General features: G+C 37.5%; 1 protein-coding gene across 1 annotated transcript in view; it reads left to right on the forward strand.

Moving 5' to 3' along the window:
* The window catches only part of LOC104622595 (glutamate receptor ionotropic, delta-2-like), a 47,016-nt gene that overhangs the window by 15,100 nt on the left and 9,174 nt on the right, over window positions 1-22,742 (forward strand). The window contains exons 3-4 of the mRNA XM_010289430.1: window positions 1,891-2,088; window positions 8,876-9,188. Coding sequence (XP_010287732.1) covers window positions 1,891-2,088; window positions 8,876-9,188 — 511 coding nt within the window. The remainder of the gene's footprint in view (window positions 1-1,890; window positions 2,089-8,875; window positions 9,189-22,742) is intronic.

Genomic DNA, 22,742 nt, shown 5'->3' on the forward strand with positions numbered 1-22,742 from the left:
ATTCACTCTGTGTTTTCATTTAGGAGAGGCTTTCATCAACTTAGTCTCAATTCCTTCAAAGTTCTTGAAACCCAGGCACTGGAGAACTACTTTAAAAATTTGCTTGCACTTGCTGTCCTCCATTTTTATTCCATTTGGCTCATCTTGGAAAACTTGGAAGAAAGAAATTCTATCTGGCAACTGGGCAATAATAACTTTAAACTGTCAACCCTTCTGTTGGTTTGGGGTTTTTTTTCTGGAGATTTTTTTGTTTGGTTGGTTTTGGATTTTATTTTGATTTTGGGGGTTTGTGTTTTTCTTCTAGATTTTCTGCAATTAGAAAAGAACATCCTACCAGTGCAGTCTGGTTCCATCCTTTTTCTTTGGCAGCATCCTCAGCATGTGGCTATCCTCATGAATGTTAACTCAAGCACTTACAAATGATTCTTTCTTATTCCTATGACATCCTGCCTACAATTCAGTGATACCTGTTCATACAGAGTGACATACTGAGAAACTAAAAATATTTAGTGAAGTAGTAGTGAAAAATTTATGAAAAGTATTTCGGCTTCAGAGTCATTGACAGAGATGAGTAGTAGAATAATAAAGAAAAAAACAACAAAAATGCCTCTGGAGATACAAATGAAGTTTGGGCCACAAATACTGTGGAAAATCAATTCTATTTTCTTCTGTATGTTTGTGGGTTATGCAGACTAGGAGGAAGCAGTCAGGATATGGTTTCACGTGCCTGTCATGGCCAAGCCATGACAAGCCAGAACTAACTTGTTGCACCTCAGATGTTTCTGATATATTTATACTAAATTACAGCACCGTGTAAAGAATGAAAAGTAAGACATGTAGCATATTTCCCCAAAAATATCTAAGTGTTACAATGCCTTCATGCTTTTTGGGGGGGGATTTGTTACTTTTGCTCTACTTAGGTAGATCAGACAGATGTTCTCAGAGAAAATAAAGAACAAATATAAGTGAGATCCATCTATGGCAAATATATTTTTGTGCTCAGAAATATGTTCTCTTTTTGTGTTTCATTTTAGAAAGATGTGAAAGAGACTGTGTAAAAATTAAATACTCAACATAAAGAATAATATGGAGGGGAAAAAAGAAATTAGTTAGCCAAAAAATCATTTCCTTCTGACAATGTTATTAGAAATATTAATAAAAAAATTGAGAAAATAAGTACAGATCTTGGGCAAAAGGAAAAGCATATTGTTTGGAAATATTACCAACCAATTCCAACTTTCAGTATCTATTTGCATCCTTTTTTATCGTCATCTTTTTGATGAATATTCACCAATTGTTCTTGTAGACAGACTTAAGTCCTGTAATTGATTCTCTGTAAACTAAGCAAATGGATGTTCTTTGGATAGAATTATTTAAAGTCAACCATCTTATATTTAGATTCAGACTACAGTAGAAGGACAAGAGAAATGTACATTTCTGTAGTACAGTCTATTTTGCCATGTTTTTCATTCCTTACAGCATGAATTTGTAGTTACATTTGTCAGATACAGTGTTTGCCCAGCCAGTGGAAAGTGGCAGCACTGTAGAGTTTTCCATATTTATGGAACAGACAGATGAGTGTATGTCTGCCTTGCTGAGCATAAGTGCGGACAGAAGGCATTACTGAAAAGTATTTCAGTTGTAATGTTACGACAGAAGATTTACTTCTGAAATACGGAGTAGGGAAGAAAATTTCTCTGTTGAAGTAAATACATAACAGAATAGCTTTTTGCAGAATGCCAGAGGCGCTGCTAACAATGTGTTGTAGGAAAGTTTTGTGTAAACAGTATTTAAATAGTTCCTCCTTTACTTTAAAAAAAAAAAAAAAAAACACCCAGATGTGGTATGTAATTACTTTACTAAGAGTTGGTTCTTTTGGTTTCTATTTAGGAAGAACCCTTTGTCATGGTGTCTGAAAATGTTCTGGGAAAACCAAAGAAGTATCAAGGCTTCTCAATAGACGTGTTGGAAGCCTTGGCCACTTACCTCGGCTTTAAATACGAAATTTATGTTGCACCGGATCACAAGTATGGGAGTCCTCAAGATGATGGGTCATGGAATGGACTGATAGGAGAACTGGTATTTAAGGTAAGGTTATTAATATCTTACTAAATAAGGTCATGTGATAAAGCTAAATAATATGTGGTGTGTTATGCAGTGTATATATATAAGAAAAAGCCAGAAATAGTGTTTGCTGGTAACTATTTAAGGAGCAGAGCAATTTCTTTTTTTCCAACCAAAGTACAACAGTATGAAATCTGAATACAGTCAAATAATGGGATGCACAGCTTCCTAATTAATTTGGCAAGACCTGACACAAATGAGTTGAAGAGGCTGTTCAAAAGAGGAAAAATTGGTGTTGCAGTAATTGGTGATACATTGCATAAATAATGTATAGCACTTAGAAAAATGCTGGTGTGATGAATACATGAAGTATATAATCAGCAGAAAATGTTTTATTGATATATAACAACACTTATATTATGTAGATGTATGAATCAAGAGTAGTATGTTCTCTGTTCTGTAATTAATAAACCATTTAGTCTACTTAATTTTACATTAAATATTAAATGTTGTATCATAAATAAATTAAACCAAATAAATGTGACATATCTTTCTTCTTTTCCCTCTCTTTACATCTTGACTGTTTGCAGCTTCTCCCATTGAGAGAGAAGGACGGGGCTATGCAGACTCTATTCTGCTGATGTCTCATTTGTGCCGTGAACATATATATTTTATTTGCTCTTAGTTAACCTGTAGAGTCACCTTTTACAGCTATAGAGACCTACATTTGTTGTTTTTCCTTAAATAACTGCAGTAGATGTTCATGTAAATAACTTCTTGTTTATGAAAGCGCTTTTCCAAATCTGCAGGTGGAATTTAATTGATAATCACCGCAAAGAATAAGGAGCAATCAGTCAGATACAGGACTTAAACATTAAATGCTTCAGCTAAAATTCAGCAAAATGCTGGAAAATAAGTCTTGCCATAAAGGAAGAAATAAGGAAAAAATCAAAAACTGAAAAATAATACCCATGTGAAAAAAAAATTAGCCATAGGCTTAACCTATTTTGCGTTCCTGAGCAGTAGGAAGCCTGTTGGAATGGAAAACCACCACACATGCCATACATGTGGCACAGTTCATACATCTACACTGTAGTAATAAACTTCTTTTGCCATCTTCCTATGCCCTTACAAAGCTGCAAGGTTAAATGCTGTGGTCATAGATGGTAAGCTGGAGCCACTTGGAAAAGTACATTTTCCTCTATCTTCTAAACTTTAACAACTAAAAATCCCTTGTCTAACTATGAGATGTAACACCGCGATGGCCTATTAATTTATTTTTATAATTTTTTTCTGTTCCTTAAATCTGATGTTATACTATCCCCTACTCAGCAGGCCACTGCATAACACAAGCGGGAGTGTTCTTAGTTCTAGATGGTTCTGGAGATGGAAATGGGCCTGGAACACTTTCTATTTATTTGAAATGAACTATTCATAAGGCAGAACTCATAACTGAAAAAATATATATGGCATTCTTGTCTCCTCAGTAGGCAGGGACTCGTATAACTCTAACGACATGCTTAAGGTGGTAACCACCTAGATCTGAAAATAGATACCTTAAGTAGAACAGATTTACCTGTCTGCTACGATTTTGCTGTAAATTTAAACTGTAAATGTACAGTTAAAAAGTATGAAGAGTTAATGGAACTGCATTTGGAATTAGAAAAAAGTAAGTTTTCCCAACACTATGCCAGTGTGTAATTTTTAATCTTTCTTACCCCTTATATAACTAACAGTGAAGGTTCACTGTGTCCTTCTCTCCCATTCTCTGTCCCTCTTAAGGCAAAAGAGAACCTCTGGGCAAGCAGCCAGTATGTATCTACCCCTGACCAAGTGCAAGCTGTTCTTGAAAGGCTGCTTTCTTATTTACTGTGAACTGAGTTCTGCTCCCAGAGCTCAAATATCCATCTGCTTGGCAACTTTGTAAGGGGAAGCAAAGGAGTAGAGAATAGTTTTAAATTAAAGGTCTAACCTGTTTAAAACAGAGTGTTTCCTTCTTTTCCCAACCAAGTCTTAAATGATAGTCTGGCCAACACGTAGAGGAAATCCAGAAACAGAGCGGGTGCTCTTTGCCTGTTAGTGTGTGAGCCGGAAATGAGTTGGGAACAACGTATTTCTGCAAAAGACAAGTCCCACTTAAGGGTAATGGAAAATAGCTGCCTTCTCTTTTTGAGTGCATCTCATTGACAAGGATGTCTGTGGCCACTACAGAAGATGTGTCATATGAAATGGCAGTTGCTGTAGCAAGCACATAATTTCTGTGTTCAGGATCAATATATGTTGTTTGCATTAACCTGATTCAGCATGCAGCAGGCTTTGATGCAGGTCCTCATATCAGTGAGAGCAGTCCCCGGCTGCTCTCGTTTGCAGGAGCCCTGCTTGAGCTGCAGTTCAGGGCGGAAGCCCTGTGGTCCCAAGTACATGACCTAGGTCCACAGCTGGCCTCACGGACATGACATTATGTCAGGTTCATTCTGTTCCAGCTTTGAAGACAAGGTACCTGTTGGCTGCTAAAATCGGAGCTGGAATCAGCAGATCAAAGCAACTGGAAAGCAATTCAAGCCTCCCCTCCCTTGATTGTCAAGACCTGTACTAGGTACACCCTTGATCCATACACCTTCTCCTGCCACAATAAACTGAACATAGCCATGCTATGGAAAGATTTCTGTTTGCTGAGTGACTGAACCAGAAGGTCTACAGACAATAAATGCTCTTTGAGAGAAGCACGTGGTGCTCTTGCCCGGCTCCCGTCAAATGACCGAAGCTTTCAGTGCATCCTGCAGAGCTTCAGTTCACAAACAGGATTAGTTCAGAGAGCAGCAGATTTCTGTGGAGAGGCTACAACCATCTCAGAGGAGCAGTGCTTTACTGCAAATCTTTCTCTTGCTGTTAGTTATCTGTGTCTTTTCACTAATGCCACTTCTGGGAGAGGACAGTAGGCTTTCCAGCATGGCTCTGGACTTCCTGGTGATATCCATATACATCAACCATTATTTCCCACATTTCACCATGCTACCTTGATTGATAGGATTTTTTTCCAATGAGGAGCCATCAGGAAGCAAGTACCATATGGAAAACTGCCTGATTTTGCTTAGGTATATCAGAAAAGGAAAACTAAATATGTGCTTAAACATTTCAATGAGAAACTGCAAGCCAAGTAGAAACCTGTTATGAGGGGGTTTTTTTAATGCATCTTCCTAAGGGGAGTAGCATAGGAAGGAAAAAAACATACAGGGAGGACCAAGTAAGAAGGAAAAGTAATATCCAAGTAAAAGGAGAATTATTTGGACTTATGTGTGTTAACTTGAGCAAAAATGTCTCTCTGATTAATTTTTGCATGTCTGTATTAATAACTGCATAACACGTGGGACTGTGGTTTATTGCTTCCAGCATTCACTGAAACTTGATTTAACATTGAAAATGGACAAAATGAAAGGCCTCACGGGAGCAATTTAAAGTAGATTCATTTATTTTCCCTGTTGTTGATCATGAACGACAAGAATCATCATAAGATTGCTTTCTAAGTGTACGAGATGTGCTTGCTTAAGCAATAGCATAGGGGTATGTTGGGGATTTCTAGCCTTTACTGATGAGCTGGTTCTGTGACACCAGTAACAGTGTTATCAGACCCATTTGGTCATTTATTTTGGATTTTCTGATTCCAGTAATTTGGCTCTACAATGGCCTCAGGAGAACTGCTGTTAAGGAATATAAATTCCTAAGTAGGTCATGTAAAGAAAAATAATGCCCTCTGGTGTTTCTTTCCGTTAGTCAGTCTCAGGAGTCACAGTTTGATTCATCAGAAATGTGTTAAACAGACTTCTAAGATGCTGATGGTTGATTTTGGCACCATGAAAACTTAGTGAGTGGAGAGTTTTACAGGTTTATAATTCAGATTGGCAGCTTTACATCTAAATATTGACATAATTGTGTGTATTTGCCTTTCTATCTCAGAAGCACTAAGTGAACCTTAATTTCTTCAAACTGATGTCTCCTTTGATCCAATTTGACATGTTAACGACAAGCATTTAATTTTTTTCTTCTTCCAATTTTGATACAAGTTGACAGAATCTATATGTAATCAAGAATGCTCATCATTAGTAGATTAACTATTAAGTTAAGCTTACGCTTGGTTTTGTGCTAAACAAAGTTTTCTGGTAAACTGATGTTTATGATTCCATTTAGTAGATTAAGAATATGAATTGTTATATTTCAGTCTAATCTTTGTGTAGCTCTTTAAGATAAAAAAACAGGAGTACTAAGAAGTCAGGACTTGTCTCTCTCCTTTCTATTTTTTACTTTACTACCACTCTTTAATCACAAGACATTATTATATCACAATTGCTGCTGCAGTATGACAAAGGAAATGCAACATTTCCATTAGAACAATGTACTTCCTCTGTCATAGTCATAGATGGCTGATAACCAGAGCAGAACCATAATGCTGGGGAATTTGGAGAGACTGCTCCCCAGACATATAAAATAGAAGAAGTATTTCCACAAATACCTCATATTGTGCTTTTTGGTGCAATGCCCTGCAATGTATTTAATGGAGAAATATATTTCTCTTTTAAAAAGGGGGCAAAAAAGCAGAAAAAATTCTATTAGTCATTCAGTCCTACAGTAATCTATTATTTGGTAAAGGTATCTTTACTTATGTATATTGCTTTTCAGTGGGGAATATTTAAATGCATTACAAATACATCGAGTTAGCACCTCATAATAATTTAGTGCGTTAGGGAAGTATTTTACTAACATCCTGATAATTAATAACAGTGCTAAAGTTAAACAGCAGGGGCTAAGTCTAGGACTTTTTGTTTCCATATGTCCTCCTTTAACCCTGAATTCCTATTTCATTTTTTTATATACATTCAGGGGAAAAAAAAACAAAAAAAAACAAAAAAAACCAAAAAAAACCACCAAACAAGACTTATTCATTAAATATAACCATATTTTCCTGTTTGACAAGTATTGGTACAGAGCATTGGACTTCTACATTTGTAAATTATTTTTAAAATGCACTTATATTCACAGTTGTGGAAAACAGTTCAAATATTGACTGCTTTGCACCATGCTTACTGGAGCTAGGACTGAACCGTTAGCAGATACTGTGAAACACTCAAGTCACTTGTTGACCAGAAGTTTTATAAGCAGAGGTTAGAGACTCAGATGACCTCAATGTTTCCATGGACAATTCTGATTAAATTTTTACTTGGATTACTGACTGAGTTTGCTGTTGCCCAAGGGCAAAGGGCAGTTAAATCATCACTCAAAAAATTGTTAGGAAGGGACATGAGTGCATGAAACCATGCTTTCGGCTGTGCACATCAACACAGCTTCACTTAAGACACTAGAGAAGCTAACGCTCAAATTAAAGCTGAAGCTCTAATTCATGGCTTTTAAGCAAATCAATATTTTCAAACACTTTTTTTCATCCAAATCATCAACCTCCAGCTATCGTCTGCCATTTTCTCAAGCCAGCAAATAATTAATGTAAAGTTACAGCAGCAGCATTTAAACTGTTTAAATTAAGTCTTAAGTGCACTGTGATTAGAAGTATGTTTGTTCTATGGGCTGCAGAGTGTTTTTGCAGATGGTATTAAAAGAGCCCAGATGATCTGCAAATTTGATTCTAATCAGTTTCAGCTGCCATACCTTCCCACTTAATATTTCAGATCACATTTCTAAGGAGATACTATTCTTTGGGCAAGAGAAAGAAATTCAAGAGAGTTAATAAAATTTGACACAGTACTGAGACTTTCAAGACTTTGTGCTCTCCTCTACCCATTCCAAAAGACCACACACTGCTTTAGGCAGAACAGAAATGGATTAAATCAAAGTAGTAACAGCCTAAAGTATTTTAGGTACTTTTTTCATATTAAAATATCTAGAATTTATAGTGGTTTTGTTCAGTATTTGGGCTTTTTAAAATGGTGTTAATGTATCTGCTTTAAACACCCTTTCTTGTTTTCACTGCACTTCTAATTGTATGTGTGAAAAGTCCAATAGCACCTGCCGTAGTTGTGCCTGCTGTCTCTGGAGACCTAATACCCATACATGCTGTGAAATGCAATGATTAGATCAAGGAATGTTATTCATCCTCTTCTCATCTGAAACAGGTTCTTTAAATTACAGAAAAATGTAAATAGCACAAAGCAAGTCCAAGGTAGCTGCAGGACGGGTTGGCATAGAGAAGAATTGTTTAGCAGGAGGATATAGAGGAATAAATAGTAAAGGAACTACACAGAATATCAGCTCTTCTGCTCTTCAAACTCTGCAGCCAAAATTGATGTTTTTTAGAATTTCAAGCACCCCCAAAATCCCAGAATATATGAGATGCCCTTTATCATGCAATGGCCCTTTGTCATGATCATCATGTCATCAAAATGTTAGATATCGTGTGTCTCTGTCGGCAACTAATTTCCTCTGATTGGAAATGCTATACACAAGGTCTGCCTTTTGCCACTATGACAATGATGACTTCAGTAAGCCAGGCTGAAAAAAATGACCAGAAGTAGATTTCCTCCAACTATTACCTCTATTTGAAGTGTTTTGATTCCTTGGAAAGTAATAACATGGAGAGCCAGTGTGCCCAAGTCCACCAAGTGAGGTTTGCTTACAGAAACTAAGCTATGTGGTGCAGCTCCTCCGTTCAAGCCTTGGTCACATTTCAGTGTTCACATATATGATGCTTAAGATACTGGCCTTGGCATCTGCTTCTCCATAAGTTTAGCTGCTATAAATCAGAGGAAGGAAGATCTTTTCTGTAGCTCCTACTTATGCATGTTGTTCTCTCTCCCTCTTTCCTCAGAGAGCTGATATAGGAATTTCTGCCCTAACCATCACCCCTGACAGGGAAAATGTGGTGGACTTCACAACGCGTTACATGGATTACTCAGTGGGCGTGCTGCTTCGAAAGGCAGAGAAGACAGTGGACATGTTTGCCTGCTTGGCACCGTTTGACCTCTCCCTGTGGGCGTGCATAGCTGGCACCGTGCTGTTAGTAGGGCTACTGGTCTACCTCTTGAATTGGCTCAACCCTCCGCGCCTTCAGATGGGATCCATGACCTCCACAACTCTCTACAACTCGATGTGGTTTGTGTACGGATCCTTTGTGCAACAAGGTAAGAGACAGAAGGAGTTTCTCTGCCTCCAAGAGAAAGCTATATATCCTCCCCATTGCTATAGAGACCACCTTCTTCCCTGCCTCCCTCCCACAGCCCATGAGGGACTGGGAGCACTGGAAAGCCTTGTGCTATACGGTTTCTAAGACATTTAGCTGCCCAGTGTGGGAACTGTGAGAAGTTCAGAGCACTACATGCTAGCTTGTTTTGATTTGTAGGTGACTAATTAGAGAAAGATGATTTTTCTCTGGGGAAAAAAAAAGTATTTCTCATCATCTGCTGCAGAATTATTCATAGTTAATATGAGTGCTATGTTCTTGTGCAGTCAGACAGAAAAAGCTGGATTTGGGTTTTGAACTAAGTTTAGGTTACTCACCAGTACTAAATGGTCTTATCTGATATTCTTTCCTCCCTCTTCTCATTTATCTTAATTTTCCTATATAATGTTTAGACTCAACCTTCGCTGGCCTTCCTGGATGCTTCCTCAATCCCCTCTAGCATCTGGTAAAGCCCAGGCTATTCCCCAATTCTGTTTTATATTCCCCAAGTCCTTCACAATCTACCTCTTCTGGCAGAGCTTTAACCATGCATCCTAAAGACATCAGGAACTACAGATCTTGGCTTGGTATTTACTACTTAAAATTCTGATCTACAAATTAGGGTTGTAATGCAAAGCGGAATAAAAAAACACAGCTTCATATGAGGACAGAGAAGATTTAGATAACAAAACAGAACAAGTACCTTCTGCCATAACCATGTAATTGTTCGTCAGTCACTACTGTCACTGCAGGTACGCCTATTTGTAATTGCACAGAGCATCTGCTCTACAAAGAGCCATGGCCATTGCAGCCTCAAAACTCCCAGATAGTTTTTTGGATTTTAACATGAATTTGGATGGAACACTGTAGGTAAAAGCATCATATTGATGCAACACTGGCAACGTGTAATTTAGAAATTACATTATTCTCTGTTAGAAACAATCAGATGACATCCACAAAAGCTAAAGGTATGCATGAAAAACAAGTATGAAACTCCTAGAAGGGAAAAATTGCTACATTAGCACCACCATCCAAAAAAAGAAAAGCTGAGATCGTGAATTTCCACAAGAGGTATGACTTTAAACACACCTACTTAGAGATATTATTTTTTGAAATTATCATTTACATTGAGCAGTGATGGCCAGCTGAGGAAAGCTGAAGAGATGGTTTCATGTTTGTTGGTTTTTTTTTTTTTTAAGAAAACCAAAAACTTCAGAGGCAGCTGACAGCTACAAAAGTTTTATGAGTGTATGTGGGTGGGTTTATAAAGTTTTCTTTCTGTCCAAAATATTCCCAGTGTAACTGTTTAGGGAATCCAACTGTGAGAGAGCAGTTGGTCCGTTGCAGAACTAGAGTCATTACATCTGTCTGCCTGTTAGGTTAAAACTTGTGAATTAGTTTCTTTACTGCATGAATGAGAGTAATTTTACATAGGTTTATTGCTTAATATTAACCTTAGTATCCCTGTTGTACTCCCAACATTGTTAGTCCCTAAAAGCTTTATAGAAGACTGCCCAGCAAAGGTTTAAAGGCGGCAAAGCTAATTTAATCACACACTTTAATCTCATTAATTATTATCTGAATTGTTTGCCTTGTGTCTCTCCAAGTAAGCCTGTGTTGCCTGGTCTCCCAATACATAGATCCAGAGTAGTATCCCACAAGGGAGCCCTTCAATAGATGCTCGGTTAGCTTACAAAGAAAAGGTTTTTCTTACCAGTTAGTAAAAATGAGTGCTTTAAGAGGGCTTAGAGGAGAGACTTGAATTAAACGTGAAGATGAAGAAGAAATTAGATGAAAAAAAGTGGGACCAGATGACAAAAAAAGCAGAATTTACTGGAAAAATCAAAGAAAAGGGATTTGCTCAATTTGCATCCACTGTCCGTGGTATGAGTCGTGAGGTGCAACTCAGTATTAATAAAACCTGCTGTCATAGCTGGGAGCACCAAAACTGTTGTGGGACTTCAGAAAAAGAAATTCACAGGACTTGGAAGGTGAGAGGCATTTATTTAGAGGGAGATCTCACCACCCTACCAAGTGGATTTTCAACACAACTGGTTAGAATCCACTAGAATAATATAAACTGTTCATTTGCTTCCTACTTAGTGAGGGGAAGCTATAGATACATCTCTCCTTCAAACAACAAGCAGGACGGTCCTTAATTTGCTAGAAGAAAAAATGACATGAATTTAATAGGGTTGATACCAAAGTATATAAAACTTACAGACCAATTTAAACATAAAGACTCAGAAGACCTCAGAAATCCAGTGCAAAAGAGTAAGGATCCATTTATAATGTCTTTATTTCACATTCAATTTGAATATAACAAAAACTATATTAGCTGAAGCGTTATTGTTTACTAACCCTTGTGAATACAGACAAATGAAAGTAATTTCCATTGACAGGCTAACTGGCTATTGCAGTAATTTTGCTTCTGTTTTCACTCATCAGCTCTTCATTCAGCAGAAAAACTGTGCAGGTTTTATTTGTTTTGGAACGGCAAATCTGTTGCTATTAATTGTGATTGACATATCTTAAGTGTGGCAGCATGGGGCATTTCAAACACTGTCATGTTCACTTAAGAAGTCTTTCAGCTGCTGATTTAAAACATGACAAGGTACTCATTTCTGTTATCAAAACATACAGCCAAAGATGCTTTTATATCCTGCACTGAGAGAAACAAAGCAGCATGAACCGAGCATTGCTAGTGCTGGATTCTTTGTTTGGGGCTAGTGAGCTCATTCTGGCTTCATCTTCTCTTTCTTTCCTCTAGCTAGAGGAAAGATTTGCAAGCACACAGGCTGGCTCCAGACTTGCCACAGCTCTGAAGACAAAAGAGGCCTTTGGTGCAAAAATTCAAGTCACTCTTTAAGGAAATTCATAACCTATTTTGATTGAAACAGAAAGGAGTTATTTTGCTCGTTTCTTCTGAAATAGTTAAAAACTGCAGATTTTAGCAGGTAGCTTCAGTCTGTTGTGTTACTTCATAGTTTCTTTCAGCCTTGACTCTGATGTTCTGATCAAATGTTATTAACAAGTTTGAACCTTTTGTAGTTTTTGAAACATCAGAGGAAAATACTGTGTCATTCATTGTCTGTAGACTAGAGTCAGCACAGATCAGTCCAGTAGTTTTTAAGGCAGGTCTATGATTGCTGTCATACGCAGTAGCACAATCTAAGTATTTTTTTATTGTTTCCTTAAAGGTAGACTGAAACTTAATGTCACTGCTGCTTATATCATTTAAACTTAGGTCTTGAACTTGGCTTTCAATTTCTTTTTTCCCTATGTTGGAGTGACCAGTCCAGGTATCATTTTGAGACTCTCGTGATATAGAGGTATATTTTCCCTCAGTTGCCATTTTAATTTTGTGTTTATTCATTACAGAGATCAGTATGTATGTAATTATTTTTATTTTTGTAATTTTAAGATACATGTGATTTTTGATTAGAAGAGACAATTTTGAGGATAGAGCTGCCATGTAACTGGGGAGGCTCACTTAATGTAAAAGCGTATAAACCAAAAAGTGGCTTTTTTTATTCTGTATTCAAGCCCTTCATTTAAACATAAAATGATGGCCACTGCATTGAAATGCTTTGCCTTACCCAATATACCCACTGAATCTGCCATATACTGTGACCACTAAGGCAGCAGAGACTTCCCGGTGATCTTGGCCATGCAGTGCTGTGAATTACATTTAAAAGAAATGCTTCTGACTCTGAACTATTCATCCAGGCATGAGATTCTGTAACACGCATCTGTTATCTCCGAGTTGTTTATTGATGTCTAAATATGAAGCAAATTTGTAGATTCAGACGGTGGAGGATTTCAGTTATGTTGAAATTTAGTGTCATGGCTTCTGACTTTGTTCTTTTCCACTTGCTTATCTTGTAAAACTAAGTGGCAAAGTTCTGTATTTTGCTTCTTTTCAAAATAAGCTTTTTCCAGTTGGACAGAAAATGTTGTTAAGGTTTCCTTTTCAGTGGATTTCTTTTTCCGGCTGTATTTCCCCTTGGCTTCTCAATCCACTCCTCACAGGTTTTGCTCTCGACCTACCTCACAGTGCAGCTGGTGGTTCACCGTCACTGTAGGTTTTTTCTTGGGTATCACTCAGATGGAGACCCCACTGGTGCTGCTGCTTCTGCTCTTCCCCATTGACTTGGCTCCTCCCCAGGCCTCTATTATTATATATTCAACAAAGCTCAACAAAGAGAAGTGCAAAGTCCTTCCCCCCCGGGGAGGAACAACCCCATGCACCAGTGCACGCAGAGGGCCACCCAGCTGACTGAGCACTGGAGCAGGTGCTGTCATGAATGGATAATTCAGGATGCTTAAAGAATCACCGCCAAAGATATCAGAAAGTGAATGATTTTAATATAACTTTGTAAAAAGCGTGACTTAACAGAATTTGATGGCAAGGTTCACTCTATTACTTATTCAACATAGAAAAGGTATACAGAGAAAAAACAAATTACAATTAAATTGGAATGATTTACTCATCTATCTAATCGAGTTAATGTGTATGTATGTTGAGGAGAGAAAGTAGGGGAGACCCTCCCGTTGAGTCATGAGGTTCAGAGTGGACCTAAATCCACCCCTAGTCCCAGACTTGTTCAATGGTTTATGACTAAGGTTAGGTAAGGGAAGTAAAGGAATGCTGTCCTATCGAGTCACGACGTTCAGAGTGGACCCCCTTGCTTTCTAAACTCCTTCTCTGAAAGGAGTCTAGGTGCAGTTGAATCCACTCCTATTCCCAGACTTGGTCAACAGTTTGTGACTAAAGGGATAGAGTATCAGGGATTCTGGTGTAGTGATATATATTGTGCTTGATGTAACTTTAGGACGGTGACAATTTAATACAAAATAACAGCAATCAAATTCATTAACAATATTGAGATAAAATCACAGTATCAAATCGTATAAAACTTAGCAGCATAATCAACTTAAACTTACTAAGATTCATTAATCACACACACATATAGGTGTAGAGATAGAGACACATAAGGAAATATAAAGAAAAAGAGATGGATATGTACAAAGGTACCTATTAAATATCCCCCTTGAATCAACTCACTGCAATGGCACAATGTCTATTTATACTTGCTGAGAACCTTGTTTAATGTCCTGAAAGTTTTCTATTAGATTCCTACTACTTTATGGGCTTTTGTTATAAAATGCTCTATAGAGCACTCTGCTCTCACTATTACTGGAGAAAACCAACGATTTAAGAAACAAAAGTTCAAAATTTAGAGTTGTTCCCAACCCTTTTTGTATAATAGATGGGTTTTTGAGACAGGTGAAATGCTGCAAAATTTTTACCAAGCACCTGGAAAGGAATGTTCTAAAGGATTTTATTTTGGGAGCAGCCTCTCAAATTTTGCGTCAAAATATAGTGATAATCTTGCTTAGTCTAATAGAATTCCACTGAATGTAGACAAAAATAATGAAGTAGAAAATTACAATGTGTTGTATTTAATATAAAAGACACAATAGATAGATTTTTGTCTCTCCCTTATCCATCCCTTATTCTGTTTATTTTACTCGCAATTTTTCTGTAAGAGGAGGTATTTCTGAACTAGGCTGGCAGAATTTTAGATTATGCAAGTAAAGATGCAAGGCTCTGTTTCATTTGGAAATGTCTGTAAGAAAGAGAACGAGGCAGATGGGATTTTTTTTTGCTCTAACAGGAAATGTCTTTAAAATGGCTGAATCGTTCAAGATTTAATCACTTCTCAGTGATTGCAACAAAGCAAACATTCATTATAGTTTCATATGGTTTGACCCTAAGATAATGAGTGCTTAAAGTATTACCCACAAAAGTAGTTTTCTTCAGAGATCTTAATACTCTTGTTTAACCTAGCAAAGTTATGAAATGAATGATGTGAAAGCATCACTGGTGGGGCATTTTTTTTATCCCCATATGTTTTGGTTAGTTTAAAATGCTGGTCACAACTGGAGGTTTTGATTGGTCATCAGTGGTGTCAGTAATGGCCAATTATGTTCATAATGCCCAGTAAATGAGCAAATCTCACTGTTTGCCTTGTTTAAATTGCATTTTATAAGAGCAATAAAATAGACTCCAAGCCTTAGCACTTCTAAGTCATTATAATACTTCTCGGATGCTTAAAGCCGCCCAGACTTCTCAGTCTTGTTCCTTGTATTACCACCCAAGGCGTGATATAATCCTCCTGAAATGCACTGCCTGGAGTGTGCTGTTGCTTAATAAATTACTCCATCTTGCTTATCTCACTCTCAGCATATCCCTATCAGCAATAACGTATTTTCTTAGTGACATTTTCCCTTAATTAACAGTGCACCAATCTCTATGTATTTAACATTCAGAGGAAAACTCTAAAAAAATTTTGAAAAAAATGTGTTAGAAAACAATTATACCTTCACATGCAATATTTGGTGGTAAAACTTAACTATTTTTTAAGTTTAGTAAATCAAATAAGATCCAGTATAAGGACTTTAGAACTAAGACCTAGTTCCTCTTTTTGGACTCTGCATCTGATCTGGCTGACCATAGGAATTTCATTTAATATCTTATATATCACTTCTTGGTTGTCAAATGGAGATATTACCTACCTTCCTTCATTAAAATGTGTTTTATATCATAAATGTGTTTTATGTCTTCTAATAGAACACAAAACTTAAATGTCAGTCTCATTAATTAACAATTTTAATCGTTCTTCCAACTAATGCCAGGTCTTGACATGTTCCTGTAATGAGGGGAACAGACTTGCTGAGCCTAAAGTACACAGCACAAAGCTGGGAAAATGAAAGTCAGATACCAAACCCATAAGGAAACAAACCAGTCTCCACGTTTTTCTAGCACATACACCAACAGGTATATTTGTGACATTACAGTTCCACCTTTAAACATGAAACCCCCACATTCTCATTTTATTGTATTAAATCTAGACTTATGTGTTAGTATGTATACGTACCTTCATGAAGTCATCTCTCTGAAAGAGGTACTGCATCCCTGTGGTACCCATACTCCTTTTCCATACGTCTCAAATGATCTGGCCAGCCCTCCTGACGGCATCAAAAAATAACTAAATTTTGCCAATTGTGTCCTATGTCTCAAATGTGTTTGGAAACTGCAAGTGGTCATTGGAACTGACAACATATACTGAGAATTATTGTCATGTATACAGTATGCATTTGCAAACATTGGATGCAGCTTTTTGTGCATACCACTTTCGGAGGTTTATTTGATTGTCTCTTTTTGAAAATATAATTCCAAGGAATAACCATGCTCGAAGCAAAATGTTCAGTAGTGTGGGCATTTGTTTGCAGCAATGTGATATCACTAGTGTTAAACTGCCAGGGGATATGCTTGGATTTTCCCCTAAATTGCAGTTAAGACTCAGGCAGTCCACAGAGGCATCTAAAATAATGGATTTCTATATCTTGTGTGCACCTGCTTGCTTGAGTAATAGCACTGGGTACATAAGGCAGTATATTTAGAGATGTTGTGTCTGACACACCTTCTGTGAGGAGGTGGAGAATGAATGACAGTGTGAAAACCCAAAAAACACCTTCGTTCCCCTAGGACTAGCTCCAAGCCTGATTAATTGACTGTGGGAATGTAATGTCTGCCTGGCTATAGTATAAGTGCTGATCAAGACCAAATGAGGCAAAAGGGAAAGTAGAATTGGATGTCTCTGGCATCAATCCATTTTTCTGTGTCCTTTCAAAAGCATCCGAAGGTGAATATTTTACTCGGAACATTTTCTTTAATTGTTATGATTTCTAATATGACTTTATGCTGTATTTCAGTAAAGAATTGATAAGTTAGATTCAGATTAACTAATCAGTTTTGACTTTTCAGAGTTTACCTGTGTATAACATATATTTAATTGAGGAAACAAGGAACAATTTATCCAGTAACTGAATGTTTCTTACATGGAGGAGGACTGTAACCCACATGTTTATCTGCAAAGATGTTTAAAAGCTAAAGAGGCAAGCCTTACTTGTCCTGCTATTTGATTTTCCTGCACAGAAGCTTACATTAAGTTAGCGATTTTCGCTGTTTTAAGGTAGGAAGAAAGCGGGAAAATGAGTTTTAGCTGTATTAAAATTACTCCTCCTCTGTTGGATGACAGCAATTTCGTCTACAAACTGATCAGCCTTTTTCAGCAGAGGATATCCAAGGCACCATATGAACATGGGTTTAGAGGGGAACCCGTGGTATTTTTCCATTGCTTTTCTGGTCTGTGGGGAGTCCCTCCTCTGCAACAGCTGTGCCATAGCTGTATCCACCCATGTGGCTCTTCTTCATAACACCAACTGGTGGGTACGTGCCAGGAAAATTGCCTGCAAACTGTAAAGGCAGGAGTAGCAAAGAAGTTTTGAAGCTGCTGATAGGAAAGTCTCCCTTCTTCAGCTGTTAAACCTCATGTAATATTAAAACGTGTATAAAAGGAGTAGGCCAAAATTAATATTGAAAAGAAGGAAATAATGATACCAAATGAATCTTTGATTGAGTTAACCAACCCATTGCTTTCTCTGATTGCTGAGATGAACGTCCACTCTCAGCAAATATAGGAAAATGAGAGCTGTTGGGTTTTTTGTTTGTATTTTTTATTTAGTCAGCTTCCCAGCATGCAAATTAAGGGGATTGCTTTCATCACAGCAGCATCCTGATGTAGGAACCTCCTGCTGCTTAATTTTTTCTTCTTCCAATGTCAATAGAGGAGTGAGAGATCATAAAGTAGGACTTTCACGTTTGCAGTGTTTTTGAAGTTGGTGAGATGGTGTTAGGTTAAAAATGTGTGATACCTCATCTACCAGATAAAAACTGCGATGAAGGAACACATGTGGTTTTGACTGAAGAGTCTGTTTCCCCCACATTAGTATAGAGGAAAGATAACAGTGAAGGGAAAAGATAGAAAATCTTCTGCAAACAGGCTGTTAAGGGATGGTGATAATAAATCTGTTGAGTGGGAGTGTTCGTTGTTCATGCCCGGATATACTTGTTAATAGAACATTTTTAGGTATAAACATGTATTGTATTCTTACAATAGCTTCTTTCATTTCTGTATCTATCCCCAAAGAGAAAATACCTCTCTGTCCAGTAAAGTCATCTTTGAAGTCACTTTTCACTTCTAACAAATCTGAGTTGTGACCTTAAGCAGGGTGACAGCTGATTTGCAGTAAAAAACAGGTTATTCAACTTTCAAACATAAGCATTTCTATTAGTGAATTTCATCAATAAATGACATTATAGCATTATTGTTAGTGGAACTTAAAAGAATGAGGGTTTTCTTCTTTCCTCTGTTCACTATGATGTGTCATAGTACTACTTTAGGTCATCTGAGTTTTAGTGATCTCTTTGATAACAACATTACAGGATGTAATGATGATACTTGAAGTGGAATTTTAGTCTAAATTTTAAAATGTGTTATTTAGGAACATAATTAGAGCTCCTGCATTAGTGATGATTGAATTCCGTAAGGTTAGGAGTTCATTGCAGAGAAGCACTCCGAAAATTAAAGGATAACTAGAATTAGTGACATGAAAAGTGAACTAATGTATCGGGGATGTCTGTGATTCACTGGCCTCTGAAGTAGTCAGGTGCCATTCTGTGATGATGGATGCTTGGAAATCTTGCAAGAACAGATTTATAAAGCATTTCATAATACTTTAAAGTTCAAGCAAAAAACTATCTTTCAATATGTGATCTTTTTTTAAAACTATTTTCACCCTCAAAATGTGGAGTTAGAGAGCTGTGTAAAAGTAAAAAAATAAGATGATGGGAAAAAGTACCTGTCAAAAGCTGCGGAGGCTTTACTGGAATTATTGTTTGTCCTTGTGATTTCACTGAATTGTTTTGCTTGCTTCATAGTTGCTCAGTTTCAGCCAAAGGGGACTCTTTCTCTCTTGTGTTCATGTCTTCCCTGACAGGCTCTTAGCTAACGCAGCACTTTAATACCTCATTAATGACATTGTTCTGTTTAATGTTAATTCTGTGTACAGATGGCCTGTTTTCAGTCCATTGTGCACAGTTCTTTTTGCCATCCCAGAAGGTACTTCGTATAAGACTGCCAGTAGGCTATGGAAAGGCCACCACTATGCAAACTGTATGTGACAGTTAGCTGTTCAGCCACTTCTGAGTATGTACCATAGACGATAATTGTGGTTGATTGAGGCTTCAGAGCATTTGTATCCAGCCATTAGTAACAGGAAGATTGGGTCTCAGCATCTCTTGAAATCTAATCAGAAGGTTGCCAGTGTGCAAGGTTATTTGTTAAGATCAGGTGCCAATATTCTCTAAAATAATAGCAAGCATGTATCATTTTGATGCATTTGCAGTGGCTGCAAATAGTGCCTTTATACGGGCATGCAGTCAGGCGCAATCTTAAAAGCACAGTGCTGTAGAAGAGGATCCCCAGAAGATCCTTGTGTTTGTTACACGTGCACATTGAGCTCTAGTCTGTGTTTATAATTATATCATGTAAAATTTTTGTCCTGTGTTGTAAAAGTGGCAACAAAAGATTATCTGGTTAGATCTTCTTTTGCGCAAACAGCTGTAGTAAAATTGTTAGGCTTATTGCATAATTATTTATTAAATTGAATGGTACTATATTCGATAATCCCAATATCAAATTTGAAACCCTGCTAATTCTTCTGATAAAACAACGCATTTCAGCAGCATCAGTGTGAGAGACTTTGGCCAACTTATTCAGTAGAGGTGGGCAGCAAGCCTCACCGTTCCAATCTGGTCATAGTTACAACAGTCAAAAGATTTACTTTCAAATGTCAAGACTTGCACGATATTTCAGCATCTGGATATGTGTAGTATAAGTCTAGAAATGTTTCATCTAAGAGCTCCCAGTAACTTCAGCAAATGCAAGTAAACACCTCCATTTTCAAACTTTAGCTGCAGTCATTACTCTTCTTTTGAAACAACAGCAGAAGAGAAAAATGAAATATACTTTTATGAACTTTTAGAAGCACTCTAAAGTCTATCCATCCCACATCTCTGTGTAATTATGTTGCACTACAATGTATTGGCATTAAATTACTGCACACTGTTATTTGTAACATTTTCTTTTATCTATTATGCACTTGGATTTTTGATTGAAAACATCATATTTTGATAATTGTACAGAAAGATGGAATTTGGCCACTGCAAAGTTGCTAATATTTGAAAGAAGTAATTTATTTTGTGGGTCTAGGCTTAAAAGCCAGGAATTAATTCCTATACCTCTTGAAGATTCATACTGTAAATGCTGCATAATAGAAATCTGATTAATGTATGTTGTTGAGGTATCACCAATACCAGGAGAAGCTAGACCACAACTATTTGCTACGTGGTGATATGATGTGCTTCCCTTCCCAACTTTTGCCTCGTTGTCACCATTTCAGAAAGACGGGTGGAAAGAAACAATTTATTGTTGAGAAGGGAATTATAAATATTCTATAACTATGTTATGCTAACATCATTTTAATCAGGTAATTATTAAAGGACTGTTTGGCCTTTAAGGACATTGATTTAATGGGAATTAATTTAATGATTGAACACTGTTTGTGTAACATTATCATTGCTAGTGATGCAGAAAATTGGAATCTCAGATCAGCTGAAAAGAGGTTAGACTTTCCATTATCACATTATATCCCTTTCTTCCAGAATGCAGTTATTAGACCCCTTTTTATACTTTCAGTATATATTCAATTTTGGGGGTTTTATCTAAAAATTCCTGAGTAGAAAAAGTAAGTAAAAATGTTCGTCATTGCACTGTTCTGATTTTTAATCAGAGGTTTGAATTTCTGTTTAATATAGCCTTAAACAAAGTCCATTAGGTTTTGGGTTTGTCTTGCTATTGCTTCTCCCATGAAAAAAATTTTTCTCTGTTTTTATTCTCTGCTTTCTTCTCTGCAAACCTGATCATTACAGAATCATAGAATAGCCTGGGTTGGAAGAGACCTTTAAAGGTCGTCTACTCCAACCCCGTTGCAATGAGCAGGAACATCTTCAACTAGATCATGTTGCTTAGCATCCAACCAAACTTGAGTGTTTCCAGGGGTGGGGCACCTACCACCTCGCTGGGCAACCTGGGCCAGTGTTTCACCACCCTCCTTGTGAAAAATTTCCTCCTTACAGCTGGTCAAAATCTACCCTCTTTTAGTTTAAAACCATTATCCCTTGTCCTATGGCATCAGTCTATTGCTAAAAAGTCTGACCCATCTTTCCTATATGCTCCCTTTAAGTACTGGAAGGCTGCAGTAAGGTCTCCCCAGAGCCTTCTCTTCTCCAGGCTGAACAACCCCAACTCTCTCAGCCTGTCTTCACAGGAGAGGCATTCCATCCCTCTGATCATTTTTGGTGGCCCTCCTCTGGACCTGCTTCAACAGGTCCATGTCTTTCCTGCGCTGAGGACTCCAGAGCTGGACGCAGTACTCCAGGGGTCTCACCAGAGCAGAATAGAGGAGCAGAATCACCTCCCTCAACCTGCTGGCCACACTGCTTTTCATGCAGACCAGGATATAGTTGTTTAGGATGAATAAGGGTTTGGTTTATGGAATGGTTTTACATCTATAAAAAAGCAGCAGCTTTAAAAATTAGTAGCAGACAGAGCGATAATAGAGAATAATCTATCTAGATTATTCTCAGGCTGAACCCTACACAGTCTAGTCACAGTTTAGAAGTGATTTAAAAGATGCTCTGACCCATTCGTTCTCAAAATGGAAATGTTGAACATTATAGAAAGCCTGTATTCAGTACCTGAGGATTAAGACAGAGTTAAAGCTGACCTTTATAGGTACAACTCCCATTTACCTAAAGGGATGTTGTATCTGAGTGCCCTCCTTGATTTGCCCTTAGCAGTGCTACTGTCTCAAATTATTTTTCAGTTTATAGAGCCTCTAACTGCTGTATATAAATTAGATCCAAGGAGAAAAGGGGTCTCTGCATAAACAAGTGACTGGAAGCGTAGTAGTGAATAGCTGTGTCTGACAGACTTTTGCAGATTAATTTTCAAACAAAATTTTAATCAAGGATGTCTATGATAGTCCCCGCTGTATCTTGGCAGAGTTTTACAAGGGAGTCTGGTGGCCAAATGATTAGTCCTCTGTCACTAGAATGAAGCCATTGCTGTAGTGAGAGCAAGCTGGGCAGGCTTTGTATTTCAAGACAGATAGAAAAATTATTTTACAATAGAAGTAGCAGAAACTCTAACTTAGAAACACTCTGTAGGTTGTTAACCCAGCAGTGAGCCATCACTGTAGTAGGCTGAAATGCTTTGCACTGCGTAGCACTAGCCCTTTCTTTGGTGCTAGAGTATTTTCTAGGTCCAGAGAGAAGGGTTTCAAAGAACATGACTGAGGATCCTGTGTTTCAAGCAAAATAGTTTGTGAGTAGTCATTTGGACCATCTTTTGGATATTTCTATTTGTCCATCAGGTTATGTGTCAAGGCGTTATGAGATGGGTACGCTGGGCTGCAACTTGATGAGGCCTTAGTGGCAGTGCCACTGGTCCTTGATTAGCCCCCAGCATTTCAAATCTCAGCA

The sequence above is a fragment of the Phaethon lepturus genome, unplaced genomic scaffold, assembly GCF_000687285.1.
Source record: "Phaethon lepturus isolate BGI_N335 unplaced genomic scaffold, ASM68728v1 scaffold5836, whole genome shotgun sequence".
Lineage (NCBI taxonomy): Eukaryota > Metazoa > Chordata > Aves > Phaethontiformes > Phaethontidae > Phaethon > Phaethon lepturus.